This window comes from Choristoneura fumiferana, chromosome 15, assembly GCF_025370935.1.
Source record: "Choristoneura fumiferana chromosome 15, NRCan_CFum_1, whole genome shotgun sequence".
Taxonomy (NCBI): Eukaryota; Metazoa; Arthropoda; class Insecta; order Lepidoptera; family Tortricidae; genus Choristoneura; species Choristoneura fumiferana.
The window spans coordinates 16232132-16250467 of record NC_133486.1 but is presented as its reverse complement, the minus strand read 5'-3'; the positions used below and the strand labels follow the sequence as shown (position 1 = coordinate 16250467).

Here is an 18336-nt window from a genome sequence, read left to right as displayed (position 1 = left end):
CAGGTTGGTGGGTGGTGGATGGAGTGGATGGGTGGATGGGTGGATGGGTGGATGGATGGATGGGTGGATGGGTGGATGGGTGGATGGGTGGATGGGTGGATGGGTGGATGGGTAGATGGGTGGATGGGTGGATGGGTGGATGGATGATGGATGGATGATGGATTGTTGGATAGATGGATGGATGGATGGATGGATGGATAGATTGGATGGATGGATCAATGGATGAATGGATGGATGGATGGATGATGGATGGATGGATGGGTGGATGGTGGATGGATGGATGGATGGATGGATGGGTATGTATTATAAGACCGACAAATCAGTATACCTACAGTTGAAATGTCGACGCATAACACATCGAAATTCAGAATACCGAATGTACAAAATACCGACAACCGATACACCGAAGGTCGAAATATCTATTTTTAAATGACTGAAAGTACAAAATCCCGAAAATGGGTTGGTATTATAATACCGAAAAATCATATTACCTACAGTCGAAATATCGACACTTAACAAATCGAAATTCAGAATACCGAAAGTACAAAATACCGAAAGTACGAAAACCCGAAAGTAAAAAAAAGTTTGATATGTGCGAGCGAGCGAAGCGAGCGAGCAAGACGGTTCGAGGCAAAAGCGACTTGGATAGGTTAGGTTCAGAAGGCTAAGGCGGGAGCGAAGCGGAGCGTAGCTCCCGCCTTAGCCTTCGATGTTAGGTTTTTTTTTATAGCAGCCCGAATAATATTGCTTCACAAATGATCTTTGCTGTTGAATCTTATCCAACCTACTTTCTTAGTGGCAGTTAAGTATCTTGCCTGCTATAAAAAAAACCTAACATCGAAGGCTAAGGCGGGAACTACGCTCCGCTCCGCTCCGCTTCGTTCCCGCCTTAGCCTTCTGAACCTAACCTATCCGAGTCGCTTCTGCTGCGAACCGTCTTGCTCGCTCGCTTCGCTCGCTCGCACAAATCTTTTCCTGCTATATTTGTTTCGTCTTTGGTATAACGGCAGTTTCGGTATTTTGATTTTCGATATATTGATTGTCGATTATTTTATTTGTAGTGATTATGACTGTTCGGCATTATGAGTTTTCGACCTTTCGAGTGTAGGTATTTTGATCTTCGGGATTGTAGTCTTCGGGTTTTAGGCTGCCGGTCAAATGTACTTTCGGGATTTCAAACTTTCGGTCATATATCAATTCGACGTTTTAATATTCGGCCTTCCGTCCATAGGTCTTGTGAAATTCGGTCTTTCGTTTATCGGTATTATAATACATACCCGTTGCTATCATCACGAGCTGATCCAACCGGCTCCAAAGTAGACGGAACGTACATAATTATCAAGAAATACATTTTGCAATTTTTAAGATAATTATGGTCAACCAATTTGCGGTCAGTTCGTGTTGGATTTTTTTTTTCTTCAAACTATCCTGTTATACAATTTCTTATTCGTATAAGTTTTAAATTATCATCGTTTTTTCAGACAAAAATTAACCACAACATGTATTAGATAACCGCGGCAAAGTTTTGGCGAAATGAACAATGATTCTTTCTCCGCGTATATTTTTTTCTTGTCTAACCTAATAGTGTGGGGTATCGCTGGATATGTCTTTTAAAGTCATTATCGTTAGGATTGTAAAGACGATATAAGTACTTCGCTACAGTGCTTTTTTGCGAAATATTCAACTTTAGTGCAAATTTTTGTTGAAAATCGAGCGCCCCTCACCCCCTTTAAAGTTATACTATTGGTTTGAAAACTGAAAAAAAGCATGATTTAGTATACTTGTAGACCCGGAATGTACCACAATAATGTACGACCTGAAAATTCGTATCCTCATGTAATTTGGCATTTACCATAAGTTGCCATAGGTCGTCCATTATTGTCCTACATTCCGAATCGACATTTACTGAGCGTACATTAACCCCATCGCCTGGAAGGTATTTGCGCGTGCCTGAATTAAGAAGTTGGCCCGCGGCAGTCTCTGATATCCTCTTCCCTTATTAATACTATAAACGCAAAAGTAATTCTGCTTATAGAAATAGAAATAGAAATAGAAATATTTATTCGCACTTTGCAAATTACATACAACACGAAATGAACAATTATTAAGTAAGTATTAATATTAAGTAAGTATTTATCTATCTGTCAGTCTGTTACGAACCTTTTCGTGTTTAAACCGCAATCGATTTACACGAATATAACGACATACTTACTAGAGACTTTGGGAAGGACATAAGATAGTTTTTATTCCGAAAAAAAGCACAGTTCCCACGGGATAGCGATAAACCAATCTTAGATAGAGTCGCGGGCAAAAGCAAGAGTGGAAATAAAATAAGCCGGGGAGCATTCAGTATTGTCTAATCTAAATACCTATACATTAAAATGGCTCTATTAAATAACCATAAACATGCAAAAGCAGTAGGACAATAATATGATTTAATTGTACGTCTGATTATAAGTTTTTTTTTTATATTTTCTCGCTTCCTGGGAAAAGTGATGTGCGTGTACTTGATCAAAGTTCGTAAATCGAGTCTTTAATCCTCACGACCTTGATGATTGGCAATCTAGCACCGTCCGCTTTAAGCAAAACTTTTTTCCACGCACAACTAAAATGTGGAACCAGCTCAGGGATCTTTAAAAAACAAGCCTATCAGTCTCTCAAAGGGCTGGCAACGCACCTGTGATACTAAATATTAAATATAATGACCCGGATAACTCACGTCCTTAAATCGAGTTTAGCTCGACATGTTTCAATTTAAGGACGTGAGTTATCCGGGTCATTATATTTAATATGAGTGAGTCTCACGGTAGTTTCATGTGCACCTGTGATACCTTTCGTGTTGAAAGGTGTCCATGGGCGATGGTCATTGCTTCCCATCAGGTGACCTTCATGCTCGTTTACCCCCCTTATATAAAAAATTAAATAAAAACCTTTGCAACGCTTAGAATACTAACGTGGGATCGGATCCTACGCAGCAAAAACCAACTTTGATCTCTCGTTAATTGACTGAAATTTAAATAGAGCTAGAAAAGCTGGTATCGAGTCTGTTATCGAATGTTCTTACGGTTAAGATGATAACGTAGTTTCGTCGCGAAGGGTTCGGCGGAGAGATGGGATCGCGCGGAGATGAATGTACCGGAGGAGGACGCGCCGCAGACTCCGCGGCGACGGCGGCGGGCGCGGGGGCGGCGGGGCGGGGGAGGGCGCCTCCGGCCGCCAGTCCGCGCCGCGCGACACACGCGGGCACACGTGTCGTACCAGGGTCGAGCGACGCTTGCACGCCGTCGGACGGCTGTTGTTGTGACGACATCGTCGTCTCGTGGCTCCGACGACGCGCGACCCGAGAGTGCGTCGTGCTTGGTCGTTAACAGTCGAGTCGAGCTCGCTGAGCGCGGGGTGTGAGTGATACTGATACGGTGCGGTGTCGGCGGGGATGGTGACATGAGCGACCCGCGGCTGGCGGCGCTGCTGGCGCTGGTGCTGGCGGCGGGGGCGGGGCGGGGCGGGGCGGCGCGGGGGAGGGGAGGGCGAGGCGTGCGGCGTGCTGCCGGCGGGCTGCGCGTGCGGCGCGGCGGCGGGCGCGGCGCGGGCGCGGGCTCGCGGCTGGCGCGGCGCCGGCCTGCGCCAGCTGCCGCCGCTCACCGCGCGGCTGCTCGAGCTGTGAGTGTCACCGCTGCCCACGCCACTAGTCCACTACTAACGCGTGACGTCCGCGAGTGTAGCGCATATTATCGAAAGCTTAATACATTAGGGAGATGAAAGATTACTCTCGCAGCTCTCATTCACAAAGATAAGCTTTATTGCTGTGACGCTATTTCCAGCGACCCGTATCCATACGTAAGTTCGCATGATCCAATGATCCACATTCCAGCCCAGATCGACGCTCGGCGCTGAAGGATCTACTCCGCCCCAGATAGAACTATTGTCTCATCTCCGTGTCAGAATCGACCACGCACGCTGCATAGTAAACTAAACTTTATCATAAACGAGTTTATGACGCATTTGATTATTCAACTCGCAGCTCTACCTTGCAAATGAACACGACTGCTACCGACGCTGCCGTCAGTGTACCGTCAGACAGCACAGCAACTAGTTAGGTACAGTTTTAGCGGACATACCTAATCCCACGCATGTTAAATAGTATTATCTAATCATATTCATCATTGGTAGGCTATCTGTGGGTCTGACAAATACGTACCGCGCAGGCAGAGCGTCGCGCGTTGAACTCTTTTGCAGCGAGCGGCGCCGGCGCCGGCGCGTTGTCCACCTGATCGCGGTCGAGAGGAGCTAGAGCGGACCCTGACGCAGGGGGCGGGGGTTGTGAGTCGTAGGGCTACTGCCTGGTGCCCCGTGGCCCCCATGTGGGACCGGCAGACGCGCTGGGAGCAAAACACTAAAACCCTACCGTAGAGATACTTATACTAGGAATTCTATCTTTCAAATTGTTCTTGAACTACATGAGCTGAGTAGTGTACGGAGAAGGCCGAACATTATAGGAGGTAAGTAATGTTAGAACGATTTTTTATTCCAGTTGTTCATTTTCCAAATTATAAAACCGGCCAAGTGCGAGTCTGACCCGCGTACCGAGAGTTACAAATATCTCTAAAAATAGTACTACGGAACTTTAACAGAGCAAGTGATTACGATTTTTATTTTTTGGAGGACGGGTACGGCAGTACACAAATATAGAAATATATTATAAATAGTGGTGCTGTCATTTATCAGCACAAGCGTATTTGCGCTGCGCTCTACATTTTGCACTTGCACTTGCAACTCCGACTCCGACTCCGACCATAGCATAGCCGCGGGCGGTGGCAGGATTTGGTTTGACTTTGGGTTATAAGAACAATAAACAACTTCTGTACCGCACTGTTGCTGTTTATGTACCTGCATACATTTTTGACACATTTACTTATATGTTTTAACTAGCCAGTTGCCCGCAACTCCGTCCGCGTAGAATTCATTTATCGCTATCACGCGGGAAATATGCAATTTTTCGCAATAAAAACTGTCCTTCCGCGGACTCAAACTACTTGTATACCGGTTTAGATGTGATGAGGTAACAAACAGACTACAAACTTTCGCATTTATAATATTAGAGGGATTAAAGATTGAGGGTACTTAAGTACCGTGAAGTACTCGCTTCACTCGGTTGTATTTCTTAATCGTTTAATTGAAATTGAATAAACTTTAAAAATAAAACGAAAACTTACTGTTATTTGAGTTGTTATTGTGAAAACGATAAGTGATCTCACGCGATTATTTCTAAACTACTTACTTATAGCTTATAGTGTACAAGATATCGAAAAACTGGTTGCTGATCCTGAAAGTGCTACACGATCCGAGATAAAATTATTTATGGAAAACATTGGTTTTAGGCTTTAAGTACTTGCTATGGTATTATCAAGAGATGAGTGTACCAAGTGGCCGCGGCCGTACTGAATGTATGGAAGGTTTTTTATTCTGTAACCTATTATTGATACCGGTTGGTAGGGCTCGTGAAGCACTTGTTTTTCAGTTTTTCGATATCTTGTAAAGTTTAGAAATAATCGAGTGAGATCAATTATCGTTTCCACCCGGGACGTATCTGAAAAAAAATAATAATGGATAATTAATATATCTAATGTTAAAAAGTCGACGGTCTAAATGTCGAAAGTAGGTTAGGTTAGGTTCGATATTTTGACTGTCGATATTTTAACCATCGATATTTACATTTTCGATTTTCAGGTATATTCCTTTCACCCTGTATAAATAAAAAGTAAAATAAGAAAACTAAGTCGCGTCCGAGACCTAGACTCAAACTCTAGAGCAGAGCGTTAACGAGGCCACTCCATACCGCCACCGCCGAGCCACTACACTGATGTCAGAGCTAAATATCTAGTAGAAGATCCGAACTTTAAAAAATCTGCACCGGTCTGACAATAGAATGGAATGTATTTTACAATAAACTTGCTTTTGCCCGCGGCTTTACTCGCGTTGAATTTGGTAACATACATTTATTTTCTGTTTTAGACAGATGGTGCAAATTTTTGAATTGAAAAATCAACTTACGTAAGTAATCATAATTCGTACCAACTTTGAAACCCTATTTCGCTGATTCGGGGGTAGAATTTTGGAAACCGTTAAAGTACTACGCGTTTCTTTTGCCCGCGACTTCAAACACGATATAGGATTATATCCCGAGAAATTGTAAAGTTCCCGCGGGATATGAATTATTGTTATGATCTATTTTAATATTCTTTATTTGTCGATAAGAGACACATTGTAGCTTCCTATTATTACTAAATTTATTATAAAATACATTTTATTCAATTATCAGACCGGTGCAGACTTTTTCAAGTTCGGATCCTTAGACCAATCGAAATTACCGATTATATCGCACGTAAAATGTAAACCATTATAATTCGAAAACAACTGTTTTCCCAGAGACAGGACTAAGCTATATATATGTATTCAGATCGATTGTACACCCCTGAATGTCCCTACTAGCAGACGTTAACATTGTTGGAGACGTTTCCGAGATACACGATATAAATAAATGTTTATACAAGCATAGGTCGTTCAAAGGTATAAGATTATATGATAAGTGGTACTTAAATGTTAACGAATCATTCAATGTCTGGTTTCTCGTCCGTCGTCGTCACATTCGTCACCAAAGTTCAACATCAAGCACGTAACATTAGTGAACATCCTGAGTCAGCAAGCTGTCGGCTGCGTCGCCGCGACATGAATTTGTTTGCAGTTAGCAGTACTTATAAATATTTTCCTCGTATCGGCGCGGGCTGGAGCCGCCACGACCACGATAGTGCGCTCCCCGGGGAGGAGCCGGGAGGGGGGGGGGGCGGCGTCACTGACTAGCAGCGCCCGCCGGGACCCGCGCGGGCGCGACCGACTTCTGAACAAATGCTACAATTTATTTACAACTCTATAACGATGTTTGTTTGACGCCTTAACACTGCATTAACAAGATTAGTGTTTCCGTGTTGCCGGTCGGCGGCGCGCGGGGCGTTTGTTCATCGTAATCAGCAGTTAATTTAACTAATCGTTTGATTTACGAGCCGGCGCCGATCGCAGCGGTGCTCCTCCGCCCCGCGCGGCCGCCGCCACGTTGTTCTCGGTCACTGACCAGGAGCGTCGACATACGAAGAAAAAATCAGAAAATTCCTGTAACCGCAGCTGTAAAAATTGATATTAGCTGCTTATAAACGATACCCTGCGTCTGGAAGCGGCGGCGGGCGGCGCGGGGCGCGGGGTGCGGAGCAAACAGAGTGCGCGTGATTTATGGCGCCGCGCGGGGGATATTTATTAACGCGGGACCGCGCCGCCGACGGGATGTTATTAACACCTCGGCACACAAGCCACCACGACTAGCTAGCTCGGCCAACGCGTGGTGCTCCGCGGGTGCAGCGCGTGCTGGCTGCAGCCCCGCAGCGACCAGCGGTTGCAGGACGCACTATTTATAGCCGCTCGGCGCTCCGCTCCGCCGCGCCGCTGCCGCTCCGCTCCGCCCGCGCCCGGCGCCGAGGCCGCCCTTCGCGTTGGCCCTCGGTACTAAAAGCGTCTCTATAATTGGACTCCAATAATTGCGGGGCCGAAGGTTCCCAGTAACGACTCACAGCCTTGTTTGCTCTGCACTATCGCGTTGAGAAATAAAAGCACTATCAGCTAGACACATAATATTTGAATTAAGTAAGTACCTACTTTTCGTACAATAGGCTGAAACATTATTGCGCAAAACAGTTCTTAGCTAAAAAGTAAGGTAAAATAATAGTAAAATGGTACGACTCTATTATTTGAGGACGCTCGTTTTAGGCGTCAGCGAAATAACATAAAATATGGATCCAGAAAAACAGGAAGTGAAGACATTTAGAAATGTCCTAAAAAGTGATCTGAAATTGCCTCCATCAACTAAAGTAACAGCGCACATTAAACCCCAGAATTCGGCCCAAACATTTCTTATACAATATCCATATTGTCTCGTAGCTATTTTTGTATTTGATTTCACTTTGATTTGTTTTGTGTGACTTTCCGTAATTGCACTCTCCTGTGGCCCGGCGGAAGACCAGTGCTGGTTTTCAACCAGCGATATGCTGAGCCGGGACCTTTTTATAGCGGCAACACTTCTTATTGTTATTTTTACTTATTATGTGTCATTGCTGTTATAAATAAATTATTTTCTTTCTTTCTTTCTTTCTTTCTTTCCATATTGTATTAAACTAAAGCCCCATGTTCCTAAGTTGCTGTCAACATATTGCTGGCAAAACTTTTGTCTACATATGTTGACAATATCACGCTTAACTGACGAGCATAACTTTTTGTCACTTCGTAAGTAAACATAATTGATTAGCCGTTGCAACAATGTAGATCCACGGATACGCGGTTTGAAGCTGGTGCCGGGCGGCGGTCGTTTGTCTCCGCGCCGCGCTCGTCCATCACCAGCGCGGCAGGAATCCAGTGATCTAGTTCGCGTCAACTTCAAAGCAGAGCCACTCGACGTGCCGTTTACATCGCACGTCAAGAGACGGCTATTTCGGAACAGTTAATGGGTGAAGTCGCCGCATGAAGGATACAGAGCGCGGCGCGGGCGCGTGCGGCTGACGCGAGATGAGCGATAAGGGTGACGCGAGGAGCGGAGAAGTATGACCCGCTGTCTGGAGGCGGACTAATAGTGCCTGTGCCGACACATAAGGACCGCTATATTTTACCAAAGGTTACAAAGTCCTTCACGCCACACTCGTTCATGCCACTATGCGTGCAAACAAAAATATATTTACTTGGCGTGATTCGATGAGTGCGCATACGAGTCGGCAGGGCTACTACGAAACTCGAAACTCGAAGTTCGTGTCGTGCGGTCCCTCTGTCACTTATACTATTTAATACGAGAGCGAGAGGGACGGTACGATTCGAACTTCGAGTTTCGAGTTTCGTAGTAGCTCTGCGGGTACGTGCGGTTGTACCTTCAGTTTCAGTACACAGCTGCGTTCTCGTTCTCGATCTGCAAGTGTTACGTCGTAATTGGTAGCCATTCATAAAGTAAAGCGCTGCCTTGTAGCGGGGCGAGGGGGGGGAGCGCCGGCCGACAATGAACCAAGACGATTGGAACCATTCAAATTATTATATTACGAACAATTCGGTTTTCGTACGACTGGATGAGCGAGTGTTCGCGATCGGAAGTAGGTTCCTCTCCGTGCACACCGGAGCCCGGAGCCGGAGGGGAGGTGGTACTTCAGTTAGTGTTCCTCGCCTGACGCGCGGCTGTACTTTGTGCAGCGGCAGCGGCCTCGCCTGACGCGCGCCGGTACTTTTTGCCTGTAATTCGTTTAATTTTTTCGCCTCTAGAGCCAAATCTAGCATTCAGTGAATAATAAATACTTTAGATCACTAGTTACATTTCATACATGTTCAATAATAGCACGCAATAACATTGTGCCACTTTTTGTTAGGGTTCCGTATTCTAAAAGCGACAAACGGAACCCTATTTTGTTGCTTAGCTGTCCATCTGTCTGTATCAAAGCGCTGTAACTTGATACATAATGATGTATAACATAACCATTATGTTATCAAAAATAATCAATACCTACCTACCTATTATTTTTTAATTTAATTTTTAAAGTTTAAATGTTTTCCACAAGATCGACTTTGTCGCCGCTATGACAAGAAAAAAACAAAATAATATTAATTAAAATAATTATAGAGGATCCCCGTACAAGAAACGAACCTACTTAATTTTTTTAAATTTAATTTACAATGTTTTCCACAAAAATTTCGAACGATTCTAAGGTCGAAATTCTAAATATCGAATGTCCATAATACCGAAGGGTACAATACTCGATTATTGATACGAAATTTAACTTTGGCCACAGTTGAACCTAACACGCTCCTCCTCGCTACGCTCGTCGTCGCACCTTAACTTTTCGGTTGAATTAATCAGACTTCAGTTTTAAATTCTAGTACTAAGTAATCTAATCTAAAAATTAGGTGCGACGACGAGCGCAGCGAGGAGAAGCGGTTAGGTTCAACCGTGACCAAAACCAGAATCGAGTTCTATTCTATTCTTTTTCTTGATATTAAATATACTTCGCTATTTCAATTTTCGATATTTTAATATTTGGTTTTTTGACGGTTACTAACACATATCGATATTACATTTACATATAACACATAACGGTATTAACATATATCGATCATTCGGTTGTAGATATTTTAAACTTTCGATATTTTAGCCGTTCGATATTTTGGTTTTAGGAATTCCTGACGTCGATTATAATGACAGTAATTATTTAGATCATTCGATATTTTGATTTTCGATATTTTGACCGTCGACGTTTTAACTTTAGATATTTTAAATTTCGATATTCAAATACGTGCCCAGTACAAGACATAAAGGTAGGTTAGGTACTACTAGCACCATGTCGCATTATAATCATTGTAGAGAGGAAACGAACGCGACAGAATGAAGAAGAAAAGTTTTAATGAAAACAACTCTCAATGAAACGTAATTTACGCCGCGTGAATGCAAGTATCACCGCCGCCATGTTTTCATTCACAAGTTTCAGTGTCGGCGCGCGTCGTTAGCGTAATGTAATGACACACGCTGGGAGCGAGAGCGCGTTACGGCATCGATTTAAAGTTTACATGGAAATGCAACCGACGTGGGTTGGGATGGGAACGGTCGAGATCGAGATACATCTCGTGCGGTCGAGATGAGCCGCGGGCGGCGGGCGGCTGGCGGCTGGCGGCGGGCGGCGGGCGGCTGGCGGCGGGCGGCGGCCGGCGGGCGACGACCGCCGGCCGCAGACGCTGGACCCATCGACCCAGCACAATACGAGTACGCGCCCATCGATACTTTTCTGCGTCTAATGCTTATGACCTCCAAAGCAACCGAACTAAATACAGTTGCTAATTCAGAATTTCAAAATTCGCTTGTCTCTTTAGCCATGTCACGGGGCCGGGGCAACTAACGCGTGTAAAAGTTGTGGCAGCTAACACTTAATATTTTACTTATGCGTGACATGACGAATACTTATTATTGGAATATTATTAATTGCACATAAAATAAATAATTGCCTATCAATTTATTCTCATCATTAATATGCCTTTGTACATCAATTCAATTATTTCAATACAAATAAACTAAATGTTTAGCACAACTAGTACTGCAGATAATTCGAAATTATAGCTACATCAACACAAACTATACAAAAATACTACAATCACATCAATAGTTATTTGTGCAACAAGAGAGCAAAGTTGTTTTTTGTTGCGAGTGTTGATTTTGAATCCCGAGTAAGCGAAGGATTCTATAATTGAATCACGAGCGTCAGCGAGTGATTCTAGGTTAGAATCCTGAGAACAGCAAGGGATTAATAATATACGAGTTGCAAAAAAACTTTGCTCTCGTGTGACACATACAATTTTTCACCTCAGCAGCGAGAACATAATTTAAATGTAACATAAGAATAAAACTCCATGTACCTACCTGTTTACAAAACGAACACATTTTTTTTAAATAGAATCCGATTATTAGGAAACAAACATAATAATCACATTTAAAACCATAACAAAGTGTCCAGTAGGTATACAATACAAATCTCATACTCAATACATGCATTGTAATTTGATCTTGTACTAATGTCACACTTTTTTTTAATACTGCAAAAAGCGTCATCTTGGGGTCATTAAAAAGGTTGGACAATAAACGTATAATTTATTATAAATGCTATTAAACCTTTAAATATGAATTTTACTAAGATTTATATTACATAAACATTAAATAGATTTGTTAAAAATTCATACAATTTAACAAATATTTATTCCAACTGTAGAGGCAGTATACGGAATTCTTTTATAAAAAAAAAACAAGAGAAGCGGCTTTCGTGCAACGAGGTTGCATACTTTATTAAAAGATCGGGAAAATTTACATTTTGGAAATATTTCGTTGTCATGTAATTTATATTTATAATACCAAAAATTTAATTTAAGATTGTAATCAACACATTTGATCCTATCTCTCGCTTTTTTCGTGTTGAAGTGAAATGACAGATCAAAGTAAAGTTCAAATATTTGGAATTTAGTGAATAGACCCAACACTGTACCCAGCATTTTAAAAAAATAATTAAAAAGTTACTTTGTCTCACGGAGTGAGCAAAATTCGATTTTGCTCACTGATTTCTCATAGCAAAACCTGCCTGTTTGAGGTGCTGAGGTGAAAAAATACTGACTGCACAGCAAAAATATTGACTCCACAGTAAATTAACTAGAGCGTGCGTAGATCATACTCATTTTCATAGCAAAATAACTTTTACTGTCAGTTTGGCACCGGAAAATTAGGTACGACGACGAGCGGAGCGAGAAGGAGCGTTAGGTACAATTGCGACCACAACGCGCGAGCCGAGCGAGCAAAGCGAGCGCGCCGCGGTAGCGAAGCGCCAGAACCTTATTTATTTAGAAAATAATTTGGCCCCTACTAGTGCTGGTTATGTAAAAAGTATATACATTTGATGTGCAAAAATAGAAGCTATATTTAAATAAAAAGAGGTACAAATCATACAAGGTATGATGTGCGTTAGTCATTATTATATAGCTGTGCAATAATAAAAATGCTTTACTTTAAGATAAATAGCGGTACGCCACGAATATAATTTGCAGTTTATTACGTAATATTTTGAGTGGAGTATTTTGCTGTGCAATCAGTAATTCTGATGTGAATTCGGATTTTTTTGGATAAAAAAGGACTTTTTTGATGTGCGTTTAAATACTCCCCCTTATTATTTAGGTGTACGTAATTGAATTTGTAAGTCGTCTCGTTTGCAGTGGAATAGCGGCTGTGCTATTTACAAACTTTTATTTATCTGCGGCGTTCTATTGACCACTTCGAACGTGTTCGCTGGCGCTACGGCCTCGGCCTCGGCCTCGAAGTGTAATGCAACTTGCGCGACTTTTCTTGTACTTATCTAAATTAGGCTTTTAGTAATGCACAAGTTGTGGTTTGATTATTTCAACCTTTTCCTGGGATCCGATTGAGCTGAAAATTCGTATACTCACGTTGGTAAATTTATGTAAATCTGGCAACAATGCAATAATTTGAAAGTGAAGTGGTCCAGGATCGTCTCCACAAAACGGAACTCTTCAACGGTTAATGGCACGTGTAGTTTACGCACGAGGTATATGTTTAGGTGACAATTCAAGTACAGTCAGCAAAAAAAGTCTTGTATTAAAAGTTTAGTTTAGTAAGTTTAGTATTTAAAAGTGTAATTTTTAACAAAAGCTTAAATCTTGCTAGAATTAATGTCACGATACTTAGATATGGATATGTAGGTAGTTGGGAATGAAAGGTTCTTGTGGGAATACTCGTGAAAGTTACAACTTTACGATACTTAGTTATTTCTCCGGGATTTACCAGCAGTCGTGGGGCAGCCCAGCGCGGCCCGCGGGCGTGGGGCGGCTGGGGCGCGGGCCGCGGGCCGCGTGTCGCGCGGGCAGTGCGGGATCAATCGCCGCGGCCGATACTATCGCGGCAAGCAAATTAAATCCGCTGTGAATGAACCTCGCGGGTGTCGCGGGCGGAGGGGGGAGGGGGAGAGGGGGGAGGGAGGGGGTGATGATGGATGGCGCCAATAACGAGGCGCGCGGCGCGACCCGCGGCAGCACCGCGCGCGGGTTCCGCACACAAACTAACAACTTTTAGTTTCACAATATTATGTATGCCCCATGTATTATCACATAGGACAGGACATCTGTTTCCGTATGTGGAAACATATTCTAATAATAGGAAAAATTGCGACTGTGATACCTACCTACTTGGCACGGATGCAAATGATGTACCTACCCTACGTTGTCGTGCCAGCGACCGGCTCAGTGCGGTCGTAGCCAAGTAACGTTCACCTGGAGAGCACAGCCTCGACACTGCGGGCCAGGGCCCAGGGCCAGCACGACGGGCTGCACTCCAACTGCAACGCAACCGCAACTGCCGACTGCATGTACATTTTCATTGCCGCCCACAAACTGCACGCAAACTACACGCTGGCTGCAATTGAATTGCTTGGGCAAAAACGCTCACATTGCAGTTGGAATGCAGTCCGTCTGGTTTTTTTTTGTTAATGCCCTATACATGACACCTTGCTGTCACTTTTATTGCTAATGACATTAAGCCATCGATATATATGTACTAAGAATATAAGTCACTGCATTAAGCAAAGGTGGCAAAATTACTAGGACAGCGACCAGCACTAAGACGTCTGCAGTATTACAGTCATCTGCGGGGCTACTCCGAAATTCGAAAATAAAAGTTTTTGTCGTTATGTCCCTCTGACACTCACTATTTAATACGAGAGTGAGAAGGACGGTACGATACAAACTTCGATTTTCGAATTTCAGACTAGGCTATCTGCATTAATATCTGCCACAGCGAAGCGTGTAATAATATCTGACACGTCGAACCGGCCCTAGAAATAGAGTCGTATCAGATGTTTATGCACGTTTTGTTGTGTCAGATATTGGCGCTGGTGACTGTACACGTACACGCGTATTTATGCATGCGTTACAATTAGAGATGTAACGAATATGAATACAATACCTATTCGTATTCGCTGAATATCAGGATGGAATCCGTAGAGAAAACGTTCGGCTTTTGTCATCAATTTTGTCGCTGGCGCTTTTCACCCGGATGCGCTGCGCCACGCACAAGCAAAACACACACAACACATCTACATATGTAATATTGGCTAACCGATTTTTTTTATTTTGCAAAAACGCTTCTCCCCCATCGTAAACTAAACAAAGAGGCGTTGCAATTTTGTTATGGAGTAAATCGTAGTACATAATGTTTTGTAGAAGTTGCGTAGGTTGTAAAAGGACACGTCGGTCTCTGTATCAGCGAGAGCCAGCGCCCCCCCCCCCCGCGAGCACTATGCCGCGCCGCGGCCGCAGCCGTCAGCGGTCGCTTAGCGGCGGCTTTACGACCGCCGGCGCGGCTGCCGCCCGACGCCGTTTACAATTAAAGCTCTACGACTTTTACGAGCTAACGACCGACTCAAGTGCACTCAATAGTCGTAAATCGTCATTCCCCTCCCCTTTTCCCCTGTCGAGTCCCGCGGGAAGCGCTATAGAACGCCTCAGATCCAATCGCCCAACTTCTCAGATTGGCACTCGAGTTAGTCCGTTAATGAGACTTGGACAAGTTTTTCGCTTTTGTTCTTAATGGTTTTTACTAATTAATGTGCCTTTGACCTTTTTAAAGAAAATTTAAAACGAGCGTGAGACAGTGAGAAAGCGCAAGCCTCTTAAAGGTGATGTAATGTAACCGCCGCTCCAGTCCAGTACTTTTTTGCAACTTATACAGAAATTGAATAGGTAGAGTTCATTTATTAGTTTTATGATTCAGCTAAGCTCTGACTCCTGACTATATGTTTGAATATGTCGTTTGTCGCAGGGACGTGTCGCACAACAACATCACGACGCTGCCGCGCGACGCGCTCCAGCCCGCCGCCGAGCTGCGCGACCTGTGAGTGCACGCACACAGCTGCAGAACACACCACATGCTTAGCTTATACACTGCGTATACTAAACAAATGTTCTTCTACGGATTCAGTTGTACTTATATATTTGGCAACGAGTACACAGAAACACACAAACAGAAGGATAGAACATGATAACTAAATGGATGCGTTATTGTTCCGAGTGGATCGTATTCTGTAAGTAAAACAAATATTTTCGGAGACTACTCGGTATTTACAATTCGACTTCCCTGTGCCGATTGTCTGAATAAACTCAGCACAGACCGTAGCAAGCAAGGGGGGAACAGAGAAACGATTTTAATTTAATGGTTGTGCAAATATTATGGTGATTTGCGTGGGAACGTTAGTATAGTTGTGTCGGTCGTATGTACGATACCGAGCGTGGCCACAGTGAGCCCACGGCCCACGGCCCACGGCCTACGGGCTGCGCAGTGCGGCGCCGGCACCGCTGCCGGTAATGACCTTGATTGGATAGTTTTATTTCGATTCGCTACACTAAACGCAAGAAGTTACTCGCCCCTAGACGCAGTAAAACTAAGTACTAAAGTAAATAGAGCCGTTTGGCGGAGCTCGTCTGGCTCGCGGCGGGACTTTAGCGCAGGCTTCACCGGCGACACACGAAAACCTTTCAGACGATAACACAATACGAGTAAATAGGTTTATTTAAATGTATGGACGTCCCATAACGAACAATTTCTAAGTGTATGGGCGTGCGTCTGTCACTCTGAAAATCCTTGAAAAGCGTTCGTAAAAGGTAAATATTGTGTTATCGTGTCTTCTTATCGCAGAAAACTATATAGAACTTAAATTAAATTATATCGTTACTCGGAATCAATTTACACCGACACAACATTTTTCACGTTAGTAGAAAATGAAATCAAAAATGCAACGTCGTTGCGTCTCGCTGGATTTGAACTGCTCATATAGTATCAAAATTAATATACTATACTCGTACTTTCCTTGTACTTCAAAAGCAAGTTGAATATTATTTGTACAAATGTGACTGCAAAAATCGGCCTTCTAGTGCCTTCTCACAGTCGGCGATTGTACCTAATTTACGAGCGCCACGCGCCGGCTGCCATTCGCCCTTTGACCCTCGTCGCGGTCCGAGTTCACAGCCACCTTGAAGCACCAACGAGCGCTACCCAGACAGTGCGGCTGTAAACTCGCTAACCAGTAGAGTGGCGTCGCCGACGCGGCATCCGCAAAGACTTTTGCAGTTGTCAGCTAGAACGTGTTCGTCGATGACGCCAAGCCAAAATTTTCTCAGAAAGCCACATTGACGTTTTTCGGTGCGCATCTACTCTCACAAATTTCGCAATCATAATGTAATGCTGTCATAACTTTTGTTGTTCATATTTTTTTTTCCCCTAGAAACCATTATTTTTTTATAAAATATTTTAGAAAGGTTGTTTTTATAGCCAATTTTGAACAATTATAGACTCAGAGAAAACAATACATTATAACAACATTTACATTATTATGAATTGTGACAATTAGCCAGTAATGGCGTCAATATTGAGGCGCATTATGTTAACGGTCTGTTACAATCAACAATAAGTGCTAGTTAGCAGTTAGCAGTTAGTTCTAGTTGGCAGTTTAGTCAGGTTAGCTCACTCTTAACATGCGTAGTTTGCCGTGCGGCTCTGCCATACAAATTCAATTCATTCATTATTGCTTGCAATCTATATAAATGCAGATGTTATAATTAAACATGATGACGATGATAGTTGATGATGATGTTTAGATGTTATTAGTTGTTTGTTGTGTTAGATATTAAAATGCGTGATAATTGAATCGATATGCAAATGGGTGGCCCAGGGGGCGGTACGGGGGTGGACGTGGGTTGTTTGTTGGTGACGGTGCGGCGTGTGCGCAGGAACCTGTCGGCGAACCGGCTGGAGTCTGTGTCGGCGGGCGCGCTGGCGGGCGAGGACGCTGCGGAGGGCGGCGAGGGGGGCGCGCGGCTGGCGCGGCTGGCGCTGGACGGCTGCGGGCTGGCCGCGCTGCCGGCGCACGCGCTGCGTCGCCTGCACCACCTGCACTACCTGTCAGTGTCAACTGTCGCGTCTCGCGTCTCGCGTCTCGCGTCACGAGAGCTGAGCTAGCGGAGAGGCTCGTGCTATAACCAGCCGGTCGTCACCGTATGCCTCCTGTCTCGAAGTGTGCATAAAGGCTCGTCGGTCGATATAAAGCATGCGAGATGACGACCATGAAAATGAGGCTAATACCAACCAACCAACTCGTACCAACTGGTCTATGTATGGTTTGCGACCCTCTCCTAAGCTAAGCTCACTTTAGATTTTATAGAAATTGACCTAAAATTTAGTCAGAATATGATTGGTTTTAGTCAGAATAGTCATTTTTACGCATTTGGGTCATGAGTACAAATGGAAAATCCAATACGGTACTTGACTATTTTGTACATCCTACTAATATTATAAAATTTAAAGTTTGTCAGTGAGTGAGTGAGTGAGTTAAGTTGAGTATGTTTTGTTACTTTTTCACGCTTAAACGGCTGGACGGTATTTGGATGAAATTTGGTAAAAAGTTGTTTATAACCTGGAATTAAAAAACATAGAATACTTTTATCCCGATATTCCCACGGGATAGGGAAAAATCTCGAAATAACAACCGCTAGGCTAGAGTTCATGAAATTTGGTATGTAGGTAGTTGGACTTCTGGAAAAAAACATAGGTGATTTTTTGACCCCGATATTCCACGGGATACCTAGGGACAAAATCTTGAAAATACAACCGTTGGGCTTAAGCCATGAATTTTAGTATGTAGGTAGCTGAACCTCTGAAATAACACATAGGCT

At 43.5% G+C, this 18336-nt stretch overlaps 1 protein-coding gene across 1 annotated transcript; it reads left to right on the top strand.

The window, feature by feature from the left end:
• The first annotated feature begins 3130 nt into the window (after positions 1 to 3130).
• LOC141435919 (uncharacterized) lies at positions 3131 to 17623 on the top strand. The gene is made up of 4 exons (XM_074098756.1): positions 3131 to 3254; positions 3447 to 3660; positions 15431 to 15502; positions 17395 to 17623. Exons 1-4 carry the CDS (start codon positions 3131 to 3133, stop codon positions 17621 to 17623), a joined length of 639 nt encoding a protein of 212 aa, XP_073954857.1.
• The last annotated feature ends 713 nt before the right edge of the window (positions 17624 to 18336 follow it).